Source organism: Phascolarctos cinereus, unplaced genomic scaffold, assembly GCF_003287225.1.
Source record: "Phascolarctos cinereus isolate Bilbo 61053 unplaced genomic scaffold, phaCin_HiC Scaffold_726;HRSCAF=1367, whole genome shotgun sequence".
NCBI classification, from domain to species: domain Eukaryota; kingdom Metazoa; phylum Chordata; class Mammalia; order Diprotodontia; family Phascolarctidae; genus Phascolarctos; species Phascolarctos cinereus.
In genome coordinates, this window is record NW_027556098.1 from 110,277,933 (window position 1) to 110,297,211 (window position 19,279).

The 19,279-nt window shown below is 40.5% G+C and overlaps 1 protein-coding gene across 1 annotated transcript in view; it reads right to left on the reverse strand.

The window, feature by feature from the left end:
* Nucleotides 1–18,090, reverse strand: part of IGSF11 (immunoglobulin superfamily member 11) — a 196,756-nt gene extending 178,666 nt beyond the window's left edge. Inside the window, exon 1 of the mRNA XM_020985851.2 lies at nt 17,733–18,090. Within this exon, the coding sequence (XP_020841510.1) occupies nt 17,733–17,784 (52 nt within the window). The 5' untranslated portion in view covers nt 17,785–18,090. The remainder of the gene's footprint in view (nt 1–17,732) is intronic.
* Between the last annotated feature and the right edge of the window lie 1,189 nt (nt 18,091–19,279).

The following is a 19,279-nucleotide window of genomic DNA, read 5'->3' on the forward strand; positions in this document are numbered from 1 at the left end:
CGGGAGAAAGAGCACTGAATTTGGGAGTCCCAAGAACTTGAACTCTACATTCAGTAGCTAGCTCTGAGACCATGAGCAAATCACTTATGTTCTCTGACCTTCAGCTTCCTCATCTGCAAAACAGTAATAATGACCCAAACACCCCAACTTTACAAGGTTTTTGGGAAGATCAATGAGAATGTATCAACCACACTTTGCAATCCTGAAAGCACTATATGGACATAGCTCTTATCGGGATTGGTAGTGCTCCAAGTTTGTATATGCTGTCAACGTCTCCCCTTGCTGGACTAGGAGCTCCATAAAAGCATGAACCATATCTTAATTAACTTTCATGCCCCATCAGTGCCCAGCACAATGTTTTTCCCCTTGGGGGAGGGATGAGGGAGAACCTCTGATTTCATCAGTGTGAACTACAGGTGTAGAAAGTCCCTCCACTGATGCAGATGAGCAGCTCTCTAACACTTACAATCTTTAAAAATTGCACAGACCCCAAGAGGTGGTCATGGTCACACTGACAGCATCAGTGGCAGGACCAGTACTCAGATCTTTCATACTCCCAAGGTCAGTCCTCTATGCAGATGTCAACAGCTATGTCTCTGCTTCTGTCTATCTTTTCACATTTGTAACCTCTGTGTCTAGCACAGTGCCTCATACACAGTAGACCTTTAATAAATGTTTACTGAGTTCTGGTTTACTCACTTCTGATCACTAAATCAAGTCCTCCTTACTTTTGTCAATCCAAAGGTGTGTTTCTAGTGAAATGTTACAGGGGTCTATCTTTGACTGTACCATTCAAGACTTTTACCAATAGGCATGCTAATGAAATTTGCATAAGATAAAAAGATGGAAAGTACAACTAACATGCTGGATGAGTCAAAATTCAAAAAAGATTACAAGAGCTTAAAACAACGGGTCAAATATTACAATTAAATTTACCTTTAATATACTGCATCCTTACAAAAAAAATCAACTGCACAAACCATGCCTAGACTATATAGTTCACAGGAAAGAAATCTGTCTGTTTTAGTGGACAGCAAGTTCACTATGAATCAACAGTGTGATGCAGCATACAAAAACATTAACCCAAATAACAGCATCCAAAATTAAGGGACTGATAGTCTCAGGTCCACTATTCCACTTCCCTGGCACTTCTCTCTCTGTCCCTTACACCTGCTTTCTACTTGAGAACAATAATCAAATCAACATGAGCGTTTGTGACCTTTCGCTCTAATCAGCATTCTCTAAGACTTCCCAGTCCAAAACATTCCTCCTTGGTCATTGTTCTCCTCTCAGTGTGGTCTTCTCCTATTAGAATATAAGCTCCTTGAGGGCAGGAATTGTCATGCTTGCTTGTATCTGAATCTTGAGCACTTGCCTTCCCCCTTTGTTCCAAACCCTGACTGGCCAGAATCCACCTATAAGTGTGCTACACAGTTTTGATGAAATGGGAATCACCACCTCTATTCCTTCTGCTATGATAGAGGACCATCAGGCCTTATCATCCAACATTCCACTGCCCTCTAAGGTCCTCCAGACCTTACTATCCACCTTGTCTTTATGCTCTACAAACCTCCAGCACTGTCATCTGATGTACTAATTCAACCAAGGATTCTGAGATCTGTTGACCACTCCTCCATTGTCCCTTAGGACTTTTAGTCAAAGTTTCTTTTATTTGCTGGCTCCCCCAATTATAGTAAGAATTCCTTGAGAACAAAAGGACTATCTCAACTTTTCTATTTATATCCTTGGAGTTTAACATAGTGTTTGGTACACAATAAACAGTTAACAAACACTTTTTCAATCATTCATATTCTGCTCTACTCAGGCAATATCTAGAGTACTACATTCATTTCAGGGCACCATTATTTAAGAAGTTCACTGACAAACTGAAACAATCAGAAAAGGATGAACAATAGCAAACAACCTAGAAATAATGCCATACAAAGACTAGTTGAAAGAACTGAGAATCTTTGGCCTAGGGCCCTTCCCTCCTGGACTCTACCCCCTGGCTTTCCTCACTTTCTTCAGATCTCAGCTAAAAACCCATCTTCTTCAAGAAGCCTTTCCCAGTTTTCCTTAATGCTAATGCCTTCCCTCAGAGACTACCTCCTAATCCAATTCACTTCAAAGTCAAGACACTGATCTCCTGATGTCATTGGTCCTCTTTGAGAGAGAAGGATAATCAACACCTCCTACACTGACCTTATTTGACCCTGTCATCTCTAAGTTTCCTCATTTGCCTCAGTTCCTCCAGGTCACTCTGAAGAACTTTGGAATCAACTGCATGACATCGTGGGAGACATTGGCAAAAGACCAGCCAGCATGGTGTGCCTGCATCAAAGAAGGTACTGTGGTCTGTGAAGCAGAACTACAGTAGTTCAAAAGAAACAAGAGATGCCCAAATTTAGATCTCTCCCCCCAAATGTCCACCCAGACTATTTGTGCCCACTCTGTGGCACAGCCTTCCCAGCTCGTATTGTTCTGATCGGCCACAGTCAGACACACTGTACCTTGACTCCAACACAGTGATGCCATTTTGGTGCTCTTCAAACATGAAGGACAACCCCCAACCAACCAACCTCCAAATCAGCCTGTATATGTCTTGTTTGTACATAGCTGTTTACATACTGTCTCTCTCATTAGAATGTGAACTCTTTGAGGGCAGAGATTATGTTTTGGACTTTCTTTGTGTCCCTAGTGCTTAGAATAGTACCTGGCACACACCTGACTACTAACAGACTGAGAAGAAAAGGCTTAGTGGAGCCATGGCATCTGTCTCCAACTATATGAATGGCTGCCATGACTATCGAAACACCAGTCCCTCAGAATTAGGAGAAATGAAGATAGAATTTATGGAGAGGCAGATTAAAGCTCGACATAAAAAGGAACTTCCTAACAATTAGAGGGGTCCAAAGTAGAACAGGCTGACTAAAGAAAGTCACTTGACGTCTTTAAGTGGAAGCTGGATTAATGAGAAGTTAGGAAGACTCATTTTCCTGAGTTCATATCTGGCCTCAGACACTTACTAGCTGTGTGACCCCGTGTGGGGAAGTCACTTAACAAGTGCCTCAATTTTCTCATCTGTAAAATGAGCTGGAGAAGGAAATGGCAAACCACTCCATTATGGCTGCCAAAAAAAAAAAAAACCCCAAATGGGGTCATGGAGAATCAGACATGACTGAAAAAAAAAAAAGACTGAAAAAATGATTTATTAAAAGCCCTGTGCTAAGTACTTAGGACACAACTACAACAGTGAAGATCGGCCGGGCTCCATAGAGCTTACACTGTAATGGGGTAGATGACACACATGGGGTTGGAAATCTACAGTAATGATGAGTGCAACCATGGGGAGTGGAATCAGGGCTCCACTGGCACACTGTTTCCAGTAGCAGAAGCAGTATTGATTTGATTGAGGTTCCAAAAGGAAAGAGAGATAACAAGGTGGTTGTCAAGAAGATGGAGGGAAGCAAAGTGAAACCTGGCTAGCACCAACCTAGACCTAGATATAGTGAGTCACAAAAGGCAATCCCAATCAGGACTGTTGGGTGCCAGGGTAGGTATTCTGGAGTTCAAAGGGTTGAGGGTTATAAGACTCCTTGTCAGGAGAGGCTCTAGAAGGGATTCCCATTCAGGTACTGTTACACTGGATGACCTTTCAAGTCCCTTCTAACTCTGACAAGATTTGATCCTGTGACCTCTACGTTTCCTTTATGAGTGTGAAACAAATTATAAGAATGTGCAAGTGAGACCATTTTTATGTTTAGCAGACTTTGAGTGTATATGTGAAACTGCAGGTGGCATCAGGCACATAGGTGTGGCTAGTCATACGAGAAGACCTGTGACACTGTCTGCAGACCTGAAAATTCTAATGCCTTAAGATAATTTCAATTGTGCTTCAATACATTATTGTGTACATCCCCGCAGTCTTCCAAGTACAACGCTATTTCAATGGTATACCACCAACATTGCCACGTTTTATTTAACCCTTATTAACAATGGAAACCTAGTGGAATATATGGTTATTAAATTTATTACATGGAACATGTGGCTATTTAATTATTAATTATTAGTTAAATATTAGATTGGGAAAATGGTTATTTAATTTATATAAATTGCCATGTTCCCTGTAAACAAGTATCAAAGGGAAGAGGAAGATGGTATTGAAAAAGGTTCCTAGGAGCATAAATATTGCTATATTTATAATTATCCTTCAACTGAAACCACATCTTACTATAAGATAACATCAACTCAATAAAATTAAAGTTCTCCAAAATGTGCCAGTGATGGATCTGCAGAGATGTTGATTGGAAGGGGCTGGGAATAAGGCAAAAAGTATTTCCTGTGGACCTGAAGAGCCTTAGGCAGCAATAGTGCCACTGTTCCAAAACTGGACCCGAAAGCACTTTTAAGATAAAGAGATGTCAAAGGGGTGCCAGAGCAAAACAGATTTGTGGAAGTATGTTAAAAGCTGGATAACAAATGCTAGAGATGGATAATTAGGCAGTTCAAGGTAAAGATCTTTGAAGGACGGATCCAGTACTGCAGGAAATCTCAGAGGCCTTCAAATCCAACACATACCCACATCCTGTTACCAAGAGGTTACACGTCATTAAGGGAACCCAAAAAGATTTAAAAGCTCAGCTTTCTGGTACACCTTAAGAAAGGGTAGTGGTCATGGTTCCCTTGTGGTTTTTCCAGTATAGCACTGGTGGGGAAATGTGGTAAGCAGGGCTGTTCAACCATTTCTTTTTGTCCTTTCCTCATCCTTCTACTGACTCATTCATTTGCCTTCATATAGTTTCCTATCCTGCTCAGGAAGGCTGTATCAAAAGACATGTAATCTTCTTTATCTTTTTTTTTCATTCTTATTTTTTAGGTCCATGCTCCCAGCCAAAGAAAGTGCTTCTGGCAAAACGCTTCAATCCACCTGAATCTTTATCTACCCTTCTGTCTTCTTTGGAGATGCTTCCCCACTCAAATGCTTGCTTCCAGTGACATTCCAGACTGAGTTTCAAATCTATTTTCTCCTTTCCTTCTATTCTGTACATATCTTATACTTGTCTACTTGTTTATGTGTTGTTTCCTCAGTTAGAATGTAAGCTCCCTGGGGGCAGCAACTATTTTTGTTATTACCTCTCTTCAAATTCTGAGTGCTTAGAATAAAGAGGTTCATGTATAGGCTTCTTGATAGACTGAAGCACAGATAGATTAGCAAATGCCAGAAGGAAACATGATTTATAAAGACAAAATAAATCTTTAAAACAGAAAAAAGTAAACAGACTTCCCCAGTACCCAGAGGTAAAGTTTTCAGGTTCCCATGAAGGAACCTAAGGAAATAAGGAAAATACAGAATGGGTGAAAGGGTAGAAAGGAGAGTTCATTGACAGTATGTCCCTTGTGCTAGATCAACCCAACCATCCAGCCATGGCTCTCTATAGCACCATGTGGCTTCTTATGGCCTCCTCTTCTCCAGCTCCATGAGTCTTCTGGTCTTATCAAGAACTAGGTACCTCTTCAGCCCTGACTTCTATTTGGATTGACTTTTAAAGGCCTATCACTGTTTATACTATAATGAATCTCTTATTCACTCAAAGGATCTATTCCCACTTCATAAAGTGATGACCTAACAGTGTCTCATCTTCACAGGTGGTTTCACTTCTCATGATCAGCTCCCTTTACTGTGATTGGGACCTAGGTTTTCAAGAACCAACTCCTCTGTACTATTTCCAAGGGGTGCTTCAACCCTAAAGCCCTCTCTTACCATGATGCCCTTTTCCAAATCATAGTGATCAAGTGTGAATATAGAATTCCAAATCAGTGATCAAGTGTGAATATAGAATTCTATTCAAACGATTAGCCATAACAGAGGAAATATTCATTAAAAAAAGAAAAACAAAATGATCCCTATTCCCAATCCAACATAGGTAGAGGAGAGAGAGGGGAGAGGGAGAGAGGAAAATCTATTAAGAAATCAAGTGTTACAGTGGATAGAGCATCGGCCCTGAAGTCAGGAGGACCTAAGTTCAAATCGGGCCTCAGACCAAACACTTGACACTTACTAGCTGTGTGACCGTAGCCAAGTCACTTAACCCCAACTGCCTAAAAAAAAAAAAGATAAGAAAGAAAGAAGAAAGTGTTAGACTTGAAATCATGAAGATCTGACTTCAAATTCAGATTCTTACTAGTTATATGACCCTGAGTAAGTCATAAGCTATAGTTCACAACAGCTTCCTCACTATAAAATGGAGGTGATACGAGCACCTACTTCTCAGGGTTATTGGGAGACTCCAATGACATAACATACGTAAAGTTCTTTGCAAATTTAAAGTGCTATATAAAGTTAGCAGACTTCCAGCAGAGACACACAGCACAGCAGGCAAGCAGTCCTTCAGAAGCAGAAGCCTAAAGAGGGGCCACAACCCCACAGCACCAATGCTGCATAGCTCTGAAATGCTGGTGCTGGGGACAACAACCCCATAACACCAGCACAGTAGAACTCTGAACTGCCAGTGCTGGGCCAAAGAACTGTGGAATAGAAGCAGTACAGGACACCATGTTGGGCCACTGTGCAACATTTCACTAAGCCTGAGGAAAAGAGTACATTATCCAACTAGGTCCACTTCTGACCACTCAAAAGCTACTTGGGGCAGAAACCTAGGCTAGTGGACTGTGAATTTCCCAGTTATGAGAGGAGGCTAAGACATTTTAAGATTAAAACCCCAAGGAAACCACAATCAGAGGGGACAAAGGCCAAAAAAGAATAGGGTAAATCACAGCGAGTGAAGACTGAAATTACCAAGGATCTAAGGAAAAAAACTCAAAAACTTTGAACATACATAGGTAAATTGACAGGAAAAACACACAACAGAAGGAAATACAGTCTTCAGATCTAGAATGAGATCAGGCATCTATGAATAAACACTGAAAAACAAAGGAAAGTAACCTAACATTTGATTAGTCAGTAGATCTTATGGAATGTGGGGAGAACACAGAACCACAACACACTGCTCCTAAGTGGTTCAAAAGAGAAGTAAGAATTAAAAGAGCAGAATTTCTGGGCTAGACAAGCAAAAATAATGGAGAGAATAAAAAAACTGGAATCTGTGCTAGCAAGTCTCACTAAAAATACAAAAGAGAGAACCTTAGATTCAGAATACAAATATACAGAAGGGAGAGACAAGCTGGAAGAAGAGAAGTAAAAAATGACAATATCAAAAGAAAATATGCTCATTATGCAAACAAAGCATTTTCACCTTGAAGACAGGATGCAAAGAGACAATCTAAAAATAACAGGTCTCCCAGAAAGACACAACAGGAGAAAAGGCTTCAATACTATAATGAAGAAAAGAACAGAACTTCTGAACATAGAAAATGAAATATGAATTGAAAGAATTCCTAGATCATGTCCATTTGAAAAAGAAGAAACTAGGGCAGCTAGGTGGCACAGTGGATAGAGCACCGGCCCTGAAGTCAAGAGAACCTGAGTTCAAATCCGGCCTCAGACCAAAACATTCGACACTTACTAGCTGTGTGACTCTGGGCAAGTCACTTAGCCCCAACTGCCTAAAAAAAAAAAAAGGAAGAAGAAGAAATTATAAACTCCAAGACAGTAGGGGTTAAATTTAACAATCAGTTCAGAAATATGTTCTACAATTCAACAGGAAAAAGACCTCTGAATACATAGGAAAGGAAATTTGAATAATGCAAGACTATTCTGCACCAACCAGAAAACATAGGAGGGAATGGAATAACGTGTTCTGAAGAGCAATGGAGCTCAGAAATACATCTCAGAGCGATCTACACCCTGCAAATCTGAGCTTAACTATAAATGAAAAAAATGCATGTTCAATAATAAAGAGACATATGAAACATTTTTCAGGGTAGAAAACAGAACTAAAGAGATTATTTGCTTTTCAAATACCTCAAACAACAGAAATGCAGGAGGAGTAAATAAATGCAGCAGGCAAAGACAGTGACAGCAACAGAACAGTCTCTCAAGACCAGTAAGAATCATCTTTCTAAATGTACATGAGGAGACAGGGGGAAAAGCAGAAGTCTTGTGTAGGTAACAGTGAAAAGGCAAACCTGGGTGTTATGGACAGAACCTGAAGACACTCTGTTTTGTCTTGGTTTTTTGTGTGCATGTGTGGGACTACATTACAACCTGGAAGGCTACATGAGGTGGCAGGAGAGGGGGAACAGATAGAGAGGAAATATGTTATGTTTCAGAGTCAAATCTAGGACTAGCAATGAAAGGAAGTTGACCCTGTGGGATCAGAAAGAAAATTCCTACAAGAGAGTGGGTGAGGAGAGCGGAAGGATTAAAGGGGGGAAGGAAAGAACCTTTGCTTTGATGGTAGGGAGGGGTCCAATAGTTTAAGAGAGATGGTCTGTGAAGGGAATTGGGGACCTTACATTTAGTAAGGCCTAGGGGATTTGGTGATTAAAAAGTCAATTTGTTCTCCATTAGGAGGGGAGGGTTGTAATTCCTGGGGGAAACTGGTACTTGGGGGAGTTGGAGAACATGGACGCAGGAAAGAGATTTTGAAGTAAATGGGGAAAAGGTTAACTGTGAAGGGTGTGCATCAGTGGTGGAATGCAAAATCTAGGACATGGTAGGGGAAGATTCCAACCATGAAGCAGCATCTTCACTGATACAAAACATAATTGGCATTGTTATGGAAGTGAGGCACAATAAAGAAGGAGAATTCATGACAAGAAACTAATAAAGCAAAGTCCCAAAGGAAAAAAGTAACAAACTAAAGGAAAGGATGAGGGAAGAGAGCCAGTGGGAGCTGAGCTACCTCAAAAAAGATGAAGATAAAGTAAACCTCGTACTGTATTTACCGCAGAAGAGGGAAACATTATAATTTGGAAAAAAAATAAGAGAGAAAACTATAAACCTAATTCTTATAACTTTAAATGTGAATGGATTAAACAATACAATAAAATTAAAAACAGTGATAAACAGGATAAGAAAACAAAATCTTACGATTCGTTCCTTACAAGAAATACATTTAAATCACAAAGACAAACACCAAATAAAACTGAGAGAATAGGACTATGCATCAAGTGAATCTAAAAAAGCAGGAGCTGCAATCATCTATCTGACAAAGTAAAAACAAACATTCAAAAAATAAAAATGTGATGATTAAACAAGGAAACTTTTTTTGCTGAAAGGAAACATAAACAAACCAATATCATTAATAAACCTATATACTCCAAATGCCTTAGTACCCAAATTCATAAAAGAACTGAGCTACAAGAAGATATAGACAGTAACACAATAGTGACAGGAGACTTCAATATCCTCTTTCAATTTCAGATAAGTCTGATGGAAAGATAAACAAAAGGGGAAATGAGGAATTGAACAACTCCTAGAAAAACTAGAGTTAAAACTTATGGTATCTTTTAAATGGGACAGCAAAATAATATACATTATTCCTCAACACCATATGGAACTTTTACAAAAATTGATCATGAACTGGGCCTTAGAGCTATTGCAAACAAATGTTAAAAAGGCAGAAATGGCTAATATATCCCTTATAGATTATAACACAATAAAAACAGTAATTGGTTCAGAAACAACCAATGAAATATACAAACTCAAATGAGACTTAACCATGAAAATATAAATCATGAATGAGTCAACAAATCACAGAAACAATAACTATGGAAAATATAATGATAATAGACAGGCATACTAATACAAGTTGGTGAAACTGTGAAATGGTACAATCATTTTAGAAAGCAATTTGGAATTATGTAAATAAAGTGACTAAAATGTCTATACCTTTCGAACCAGAGCCTCCATTACTGGGATTATACCACAAGGAGGACACTGATAAGAAGAAAGTCCACATATATACTAAAAAAATTATAGCAGCACTTTTTGTGAAAGCTAAAAACTGGAAACAAAATAGATGCCCATCAACTGGGGAACAGCTTAGCAAACTGTGGTACATGAACATCACGGAATACCACTGTGCTGTAAGAAGCAATGTGTGTGATGAACGCAGAGAAGCATAGCAAGATCTACAAGCCCTGAAGCAGAGTGAAGCAAACAGTCAAGAAAACTGCATACACGGTAACTACAACAATGGAGAAGAAAAGAACAGCTACACATCAAAAAAAAATCAAAAGCAAATGTAACAACATGACTAATGTGGAAATATGTTTAATGTGAAGGTACATGTACATATAGCCTCTATCAGATTGTTTGCTGTCTTGGAGAGGGGGGAATGGATGGGGGGGAATTTTAGAACTCAAAATCTCACGAAAGTGAATGCTGAAAACTAAAAATAAATTAATTTTTTAAAAAGTAAATGTAACAAAAATTGTAAAGATCAAGCAGGACTTGACTGAAAAGATATGACAAGACACCCCCAACTCACCCCTTCATAGAAGGAGGTTCAACAGTTGTTATACACTGCATATATTTTCGGACAATTTTCAATGTATTACTTAGTTGTGCTGATTTTTTTTTCCTCTCTAAAAAAATATTATTTGCCAGATGGCTCTCTGTGACAGGGAAGGGAAAGGATAGCTTCTTGGGATAACTATGATGATATAAGAAATAGATTATTGATTAAAAAAAAATTGTTTTTAAAAGTGATATATAAAGTTAGCTATCGTTATTACTATTTTCAAGTATAAGACAGACAGATTAAGGGAACAGAGTGATGGACCTGGAGTCAACAAGACTCGAGTTCAAATCCAACCTCAGACACTTAAAAGCTATATAACCCCAGGCAAGTCACTTAACTCTGTCTGACTCAGTTATCTCATCTGTAAAATGGGGAGGCAGGGTAACAGAGAAGCAGAAAATAGCACCTTTCTCCCAGGCTTGCCGTGAGGATGAAATTGAGATAATATTTGTAAAACACTTTGCAAATCTTAAAGTGCTATATAAATGCCAGCTATTCTAATTATTATTATTCAAAGTATTAATACGAATAACGTACCAAAAAGTGAACATCTTCATAGGTACATATAGATGGATGATAGACACAGAGGTACATATATTGAAAAAAAAAACTTGCCTCTCAATCATTATGATGACTAAAGCCCACAAAAGAAAGTTCTAACTATGAGGCCAAATTAAAAAAAAAACAACTGAGATGTGTCAAAGTTTTACCATCCCGTGAACTTGACTGAGGATCAAGTTGCAGCTGGGCCTGCAGGTAACAAGCTGTCCAGAGACGTGAGGGGGTCCTCCGTAGCTATTCACTAGCCCATGAGATCTAGAGAAGATCACCCCAGCCCCCATTATTCTAACCCACATACTCCCTGAATTCCTGCTGCCCATTTTACCCCCTCTCCAGCTGGCAGAGAGAGCAGTCTAGCCAGGGACTCTCATTCCTGCTGCTTTAAGTACTAAATTTTATTTGTGGGGGAAAGGAAATGAAACTGCTCCTAAAAAATTGCAAGTATAAAGGAAAATGAAGACCTTGGAGTATAAATTCCGAGTTTTCTCAGGGTTCTAAAATAAATTCCTAAAAACCCAAATCCATTCTTTCAAACCCTTCAGCGATCTCTGTGGAAGGAAAAAAATCCCCATTTCAAGAATAAACTTAGCAGCTATTTGAGGATACCAGAGATACTAAGCACCATCCATGAAAGAGAGCAAAAGGTCTCTAAGTACTGCATTTTAAAATAAACTTTTGGAGGGCTCATCATCATCTGAAAGGATTGTGACAGCTGAGTATGTGACAATTTCAAGTAGGCTGGGCTATACTAAAACACTAGCATCAGAACCTTGGGAGGCATTTTAGAAAATCATTTTCATTTCTCCTGAAAGGAGAAAAATTTTTTCCAGTTATGTGCCAGAATTCTTCTGGTTTTGTTTCCAAACAAAAATAAAACCCCCACCACAGTAGAAATGCTTCAGTGCTGTACCATTACGTTAATGTCACAATGTTACAAATGTCTGTAGTACCATGCTGCCCAATGGAACCAGCCACATCCTCCCCATCTCACCAGCCTGTCATCCTTTGACTTCAGAGCCTCAGCTCTTTAGGCTTTCCTCCCCACCAACTGTCTGAGGCCCAGGAATTTTTTCTGAAATCAGTGCTTCTGAGTTCTCAATGGTGTTGCTGTCCATGCTGTATCAAAATAAAGCTTGTGCCTTAGAAGTGTATCATGTGATCAGACAGCTTAAATGAAGAGATACTTCTGACCTCAAGTTCTAATGGATCTTTTCATTCAATAGATTCTAACACAGGCACAGAAAAACAGTCTTAGTGTGAGCTGAGTGCCAGAATAAGAAAACTGCCCCATTTTACAGAAGTGACCATTTAAATCGCATGCACTAAAACAGGATTCTACCAGAAGCATGGAGAAGGCCAGGGGCCACAGTATCTAACATGATGTCGCAGCATCTGATGATCTCAAGCAAGGAGAGCCTCGGCTTAAATCCCAGTTGGGCTACTTAATACAAGTACTACCTTAGGAAGGTCACTGCACCTTTCTAGGTTCATCTGTGAAATAAGGGTTGGTCTGGATGACCTCTAAGGTCCTTTGTAGTTCAAAAAATATGTTCTTATGGCACGAAATTTGCAACTCACTTATGGCTCAGTCTATACATCTTTAAAATGAGGACTTCATTACATTACCTTATCAAAACTGGTATAACTTGACATTTCTGTGATTCAGAGGTGTTAGTAATGGAAAAAGTTACTATTATTTAGTAACAAGTGGGAGAGGGAACTAGTTATCCAAACGTTCACAGAAAGGGGAAAAATGCTTTTCCAATACAGCGAGACAAGTTAAATTAAAAACTTAATGAATTCGCATTCCACTTCTGGGACCATTATCAGCTGAAAGCTGATGAATTTTCAATACGCAAATGAGCTCATAGCCTCCTAAACCGGTGGCTTTCAAATGGTGACCCAGAAATCTTTTCTGGGCCTCCAGATTTGGATAGGCATGGGGGAAAGAAGAAAAGGGGCTGGTTCCAAATGCAAAAGTGAGATAGGGTGTTGTCTGGATGAGTTTCCTTTCCAGCTCAGGGAGAAGCGAAAGGAAGGGTGGAGATTTGTATTCTAGGTGACTGTGATGCTGGAAATTCACCTACTACAGCTTCAGAGCATCAGTCAAGACTCGCAGGACAGAATTGAGGCCATATTTGCAAAGACAGGGATTATTAGCGAAAACTGTACAGGGACCATATGCAAACTTGGCCCCAACTTACCAGTGTTGTCCCTGTTTTCATATACCTCAACTGCATAATCTTATGCACTAGCACATCACCTTATCTGACACTAAATCACACGGGTGAAGTATGAAGATTTAAAAGAGAATTTTCAGTATAGATGTTTCCACTATCAAAGTGTGATAACACATTTGAAAATCTGCCACATACTGTTACCAAGGGGGGAGAAAACGTCAAAACAAGCGCCCTTTATCATTGCATCATTGCCTCCTGTCTGACAGCAATATAAGTATCATGTTTTAAGAATCCTGTGTAGAAAAAGTTTTGTGCCTTATATACACGGGTCACAATGTGAGATGATATGTAAAGCTCCAACTTCTTAAAATTTCCACCCAAATTTGGTATGTGGCCCAAACTCAAGGTCCTTAATAAAAAGCGATACATTCCAAAATTGATACTTAATGAATCTAGAGGTGAAATTTACATTAAAATGCATAGAATTCCTTCCCATTTAGGTTTATGACTCTCCTCATTTGTATGCATAAGTAAAGCTCCCAGCACACTGAAAAGACCTACTGTGGTGCATTCATGGGAGAGCATGGATAAGAATCAGGTACAGATGGATAGCAGTCTGCATCATTAGAGAGAATTCACATTGATGAAGTCTCAGGTCCATCTGAACATTAAATGACTACTGTTTTTCTTTGCAGATATGCTGCAAAGAAGGCAGCATGGTAAAAGGAAAAAATACCAGATTTGGAGTCAGAGGGCTGGGTTCTAACCCCAGCTGCAGTGCTTGCTACATGTAGGACCTCTCTACCTTTTCTATAAAATGAGGGATTTGGACTAAATGTTTTTGAAGTTTCTTTTCAATACAAACCCTGTGAAATCTAAATTCTTTACTATTTTTAAACCCATGTCATGGAGTTCTATAGGCATGGATTTTTCTCTTAAAAGTTTTAAGTGAGGCCACAGAAATAAATCAAGAGAAGCCCTCTAGGGATGGAAGTTTAACTAAATCAGATTTCCTAAAGATGAATTTTCTTTTGCTGATAATACTTATTTCATTTCATTATTGATTCAATGTTATACATTTCAAATTTCACATATCATGTCTACCATATTTGTAGTTCATAATGATATAATTTTGAGTCAGTCACATCAAGATGCATTACAGCAACTACTTTTTCTTTAAATTTATCATGCCTGGTAGCAGGTCCCCGCCCCCCACTAAAACACTCTCAGTTTGGGGCTTTCTCACTTAAAAATAAGATACAAAAATGTAAATAGGAAAGCCAGAAGTATGATGAAATCAGTCAGTCAATAAGCATTTATTAAGTATCTACTACATGCCAGGCTCTGTGCTAAACCTTAGGGACACAAAAGCAAAAGACGTCCCTGTTCACAAGTTCATAGTGGAATGATGGAAACAACATACAAGTAACTATGTACAAACAATATATATGTACATGTGCACTATATACATATATATATGTACATACGTGCACAGAATAAATTGAAAATAATCAACAGAGGGAAGGTACAAGTCTTCTATAAAAAGAGTCAGGAATTGAGGTTATTTAGTCTAGAATAAAGACAGCTAAGGTAAACATGGTGAAAGCTGAAGGTTATTAGATTAGAGAGACTAGTCGAAATTTTCAACTAGAAACTGGGTCAAATTTGTAACACAGAAATCTACTGGATATACTCACAAGTATACTTACAGTACTTCAAACCTATGTTTCCAGTCTTATGTCCCACTACTCAATAAGAAATGACCTCTACTTCATGAAAACAGGACTACTCCCCATTTCCAAACGCTGTCCTGACTTCTCTCTGGCCAGACTATCTCTTCCCCATCATGGTCCATCTATTGAAAATTCTCTTCATCCTTCCAGGCTTACCTCAAAGTCCAAACCCTCCACCTGAAAGAGAGTTCTTCCTCTCGGAATCTCCACAGCACTTTTTTCCTCTCTAACACAATCACCACATTCGGCCTTAAATTACAGTGATTACATGTCTCTTACCTCCCCTAATAAGTGTAAAATGCCTTGAAGTTAGGGACCCTTATTCATCCCTGTATCGTCACAGCATCCTGAAACGCGGCCAATGCTCAGTAAATACATGCTGGATGAATCAGTTTTAGGGAGGTAGTGAAGAATGCTACCGAGAATGGGTTAACCCCAGCAAGGCTTTAAAACAGGATAACTTCTCATTAGATTGACAGTCCTAAAGTAAATGACCTTTTAAGGTCCCTCTATGAGGCAGCAGGGAGTCACAGTGGATTGAGAGCCTAGCTTGAAGTCAGAAAGACCTGACTTCAAATCCAGCCTCACACACTGACTAGTTGCCTGTTCCTGAACAAGTCATTTAACCTTCCTTGCCTCTGTTTACTCATCTGTAGAATGAGCTGGAGGAAATGGCAAAGCACTGTAGTATCCTTGCCAAGAAAGCCCCAAATGGGATCATGAAGAGTCAAACACAACAGAAACAACTAAACAACAACAGTATAAGGAGTCACTGAATCATTTCACTTCTTAACAAATATCCAAAACTAAAATACACAAGGGAAGTATACTGCATTACATCACCTTATTTAATATAATAAATTTGGCTAGTTACTGATCAAAACTTTCGGCTAGTAGGTGAAAATAACAATAACAATAGCTAACACGTATATGGAGCTTGCTATGCGCCAGGCAATTTACAACCATTAACTCATTTGACCTTCACAACAACCCTAGGAGGTAGGTACTGTTATGCCCATTTTACAGACTGAGGAAAATGAGAGAGAGTTTAAGTGATCTGCCCAGGATCATATAACTAGCAAGTGTCTGAAGCTAAATTTGAACTCAGATCTTCCTGACTTCATGCCTGGTAGAGTGAAGGCATTCTATCCACTACATCACTTAGCTGCCTCTGCAATCAAATCTCCCCTGGTCCTTCAGATGACAGTTTACAGTACTCTTGATTAATTGGAGAGGTTGAAGCAAAAACCCACTCACTCTTCAGGATGTAACACATGAAGGATGTAAGAAAGGAAAAGTAACCAATAGAAGAGCTGCTGTCTACCACACAAGGAGAGGAATTGCAGCCTACTCACTTTAGCCATCTGGGAACACAACCAAATCTAGTTTAAAGCCACAATATGAGATAGATATACATACATATATATACATACATACATATATATATATACATATATATACACACACCACACACACACATATACATATATTTTTTTTCACAAAATCATTACCAAACCTAGTTTGAAGACACAAAATGATATATGTGTATACTATATTCACAAAATCATTATTTGCGTGTAATTACTGATTTACACCTATGGAGCTCCAGAAAAATGCTTTGTATTTTTATATTTATGCCTTTGACCGTTTCTGTGGGAAAGGGGCTTCATCAAGTGCTTTCTTCTCTTCTTCCCTCCTAAATGAACCAATCATTCACAAGGTAACAACTCAGAGTTGGTTCCCAGTCTGAAGACAAATTGATTAGCAAACCAATTACCGTATAAAATTGGGCAAACTTCAACACTCTCCAGAAAATTCAAGCAAGTTAATTAAAACTTTTTTAAAATGAATTTTCAAAACCAATTTCACCAAATCTTCATTATTAATTACATCAGAACACATATTCTGCAGAAGGTGAAGCAGGAAACAGAGAAAAAGAGTATAGATGAAAAGATGCTTCATATTAGGAAACCAGTGTCAAACTACAAAAGCAACTTAAATGAAAACAAATGAGTTAAAAAGATAAACAGGGTGCAAGAAAATTTAATTAAGGAAGGCTTTTAAAAGAAACTTTGAGGGGAAGGCAGGTACTTATTCCGATCATAATATCATGTAGCAACTTACATTTTCATGGAATTTTTAAAAATTTTTATTCTGAATTTAACAAACTTCAAATAAAATGAACACTTTTATAGAGATTATGGAGCAGAAGAAGGGCTATGTACATAAAAATGAGACTCTAAGCCTTGGAGCAGCTTGCTTTTCATTTTAAGCATAAAATATATTCATCGAGTCAATTTCAAAGCTGACCTGCTTACAGAACTCACATTCCCATCTACAATAAAGATCAATGAATGTGTCAGCGTCTGCATTATATTCTTAAGAGACTTGGGTAGAAACCCATACAAGAAGTTTTATGAATTCGTTAAAAAGCTCATCCTTGGACCTTGGAAGTTAGCACCGTCCCAAGCTGACTACAAGAGTCATTTAAAAGGGGCTGCATTTCCAGACAGGCAGCAGATTTGGGCAGGGTGGGTGAGAGGCGGAATCTAGGTCTCATGGGGGGCGGGGGGAGCGCGATGATCGATCTTCAGTTAGAAGAGATGCAGACCGGATGGGGGGAAGGCGTCGCGGATCGATCAGCTCGCTGGAGCACGGGGGGCAGAGATGCGCCCCCGTCCCACTGGCCACTGTGGGCACCAGGCTGGCCCTAGATAAACAGATGGGCAGCAAGACGGCCCCAGGAAAAGTTTAGATTCCCGAACACGCTGGAGGCACTTGCCCCACTTGTGCCCAAACCACTTGGGAGGGAGGGGAGTGTGGGGTCTTACCTTGTAGAGAGAGGAGCAGCAGGGGCGCCAGAGGGGAGCCCCTCGAAGTCATTCCGGGGGCTGCCGGGCGCCCGCCTCCCTCGCCCCCTCCCCTGCTCCGCGTCGCAGCACCGCCGGGGGCTTCGGCCGGGGTCCTCGCTCGCTTCCCCCGGAGACCACCCGACTTGACTCCGGCCGCTGCCTTCCGCAGGTTCCCTCCGCCAGTCCCGGGCGCCTCTAGCAGCCCTCCCCGGCCAGTCCCCTCAAGCAGCGCCCCGGGGCGCTCGGAGCCAGCCGCCGCCGCTTCCGGACGGGCGTACCAGTGCGAGCAGCAGCAGCGCCGCCGCCGCCTCGCGCTGCCCCGGGAGCCGCCGCGCGGGCCCCTCGCGCTGCCCTGGGAGCCACACCCCCCAGGCCCCGCCGCTCCCTCCCGCCCCTCTGCCCCAACCACCCCGCACGCCTTTCTCCAAAGCGCACCCCCGCACTGTCGCCCCGGCAACCGAGGAGACGCGACTCCAGTGCGACGCCTAGCGGCCCACCCGCAGGGCCGGGCGCGCATCCCCAGCCCGCGGCCACCTGTGGACTTCTAGCTCCGCCCCTACCTCCAAGGGCACCAATCACCGCTGGGAATCCCAGAGCGGCGTGATCCAGCCCCCAGCCTCCAGGCAGAGCTTCTCTGGAACTTTTTTTAGACTGATGGTGGATGGTCCGTGGGCTTCCTGAAAGTATTTAGCGGGGTGTACGAGTCTGTGGTCGTGGCTCTGCTTGTACAGCATGTTTGGCCCTCAGTTTCCTCTCTAAAGTAAGAAGTTAGATATAGAGTCCTGTGAGCTCCTTGAGGGCAGGGACCGTCTTTTACAGGAAATTAGATAATGCAGTGGATAGATCTCTGGGCTTGGAGTTGGAAAGACCTGAGTTCAAATTTAGCCTCAGGTATTTACTAGCTGTATGACCCTAGGCAAGTCACTTAACCTCAGTTTTATTCACTGTAAAATGAGGATAATAGTACCTACCACACAGGTTTTTATAAGGATCAAAAAAGGTGAGATTTGCAGAAGTGCATAGCCCATAATAGGATAATAAATTAGTAGGATTAATAATGAAATAGTAGGGTTAACAAATGTTTATTGGCTGAAATTTTGTTTTTTGGGGGTTTGGACAATTGGGCAATTGGGGTTAAGTGACTTGCCCAGGGTCACACAGCTAGTAAGTGTTGAATGTTTGGTATAAGGCCAGATTTGAACTCCAGTCCTCCAGACTTCAGGGACTGTGCTCTATCTACTGCTACACCTAGCTGCCCCATATTGGCTGAACTTTTAAAAAATATTTTAACTCTCTTTTAATATAACTTGTTTCCACTGTAATCCTCTGTGTACTATTTTATGCAGTTAAAAGCATTTTCTGAGAAGAGGTCCATAAGTTTCACCAGACTGCTGAAGGAGTCCACGACACAAAAAGAAGTTAAGAACTCCTGCTCTAGGGTCCTGTCCAGCTCTAGATCCATGAACTTTTGTGCCCTAAAGGGTTAAGCACTCTTTCAAGCAAGAAGCTATATGGCTCTGATCAGG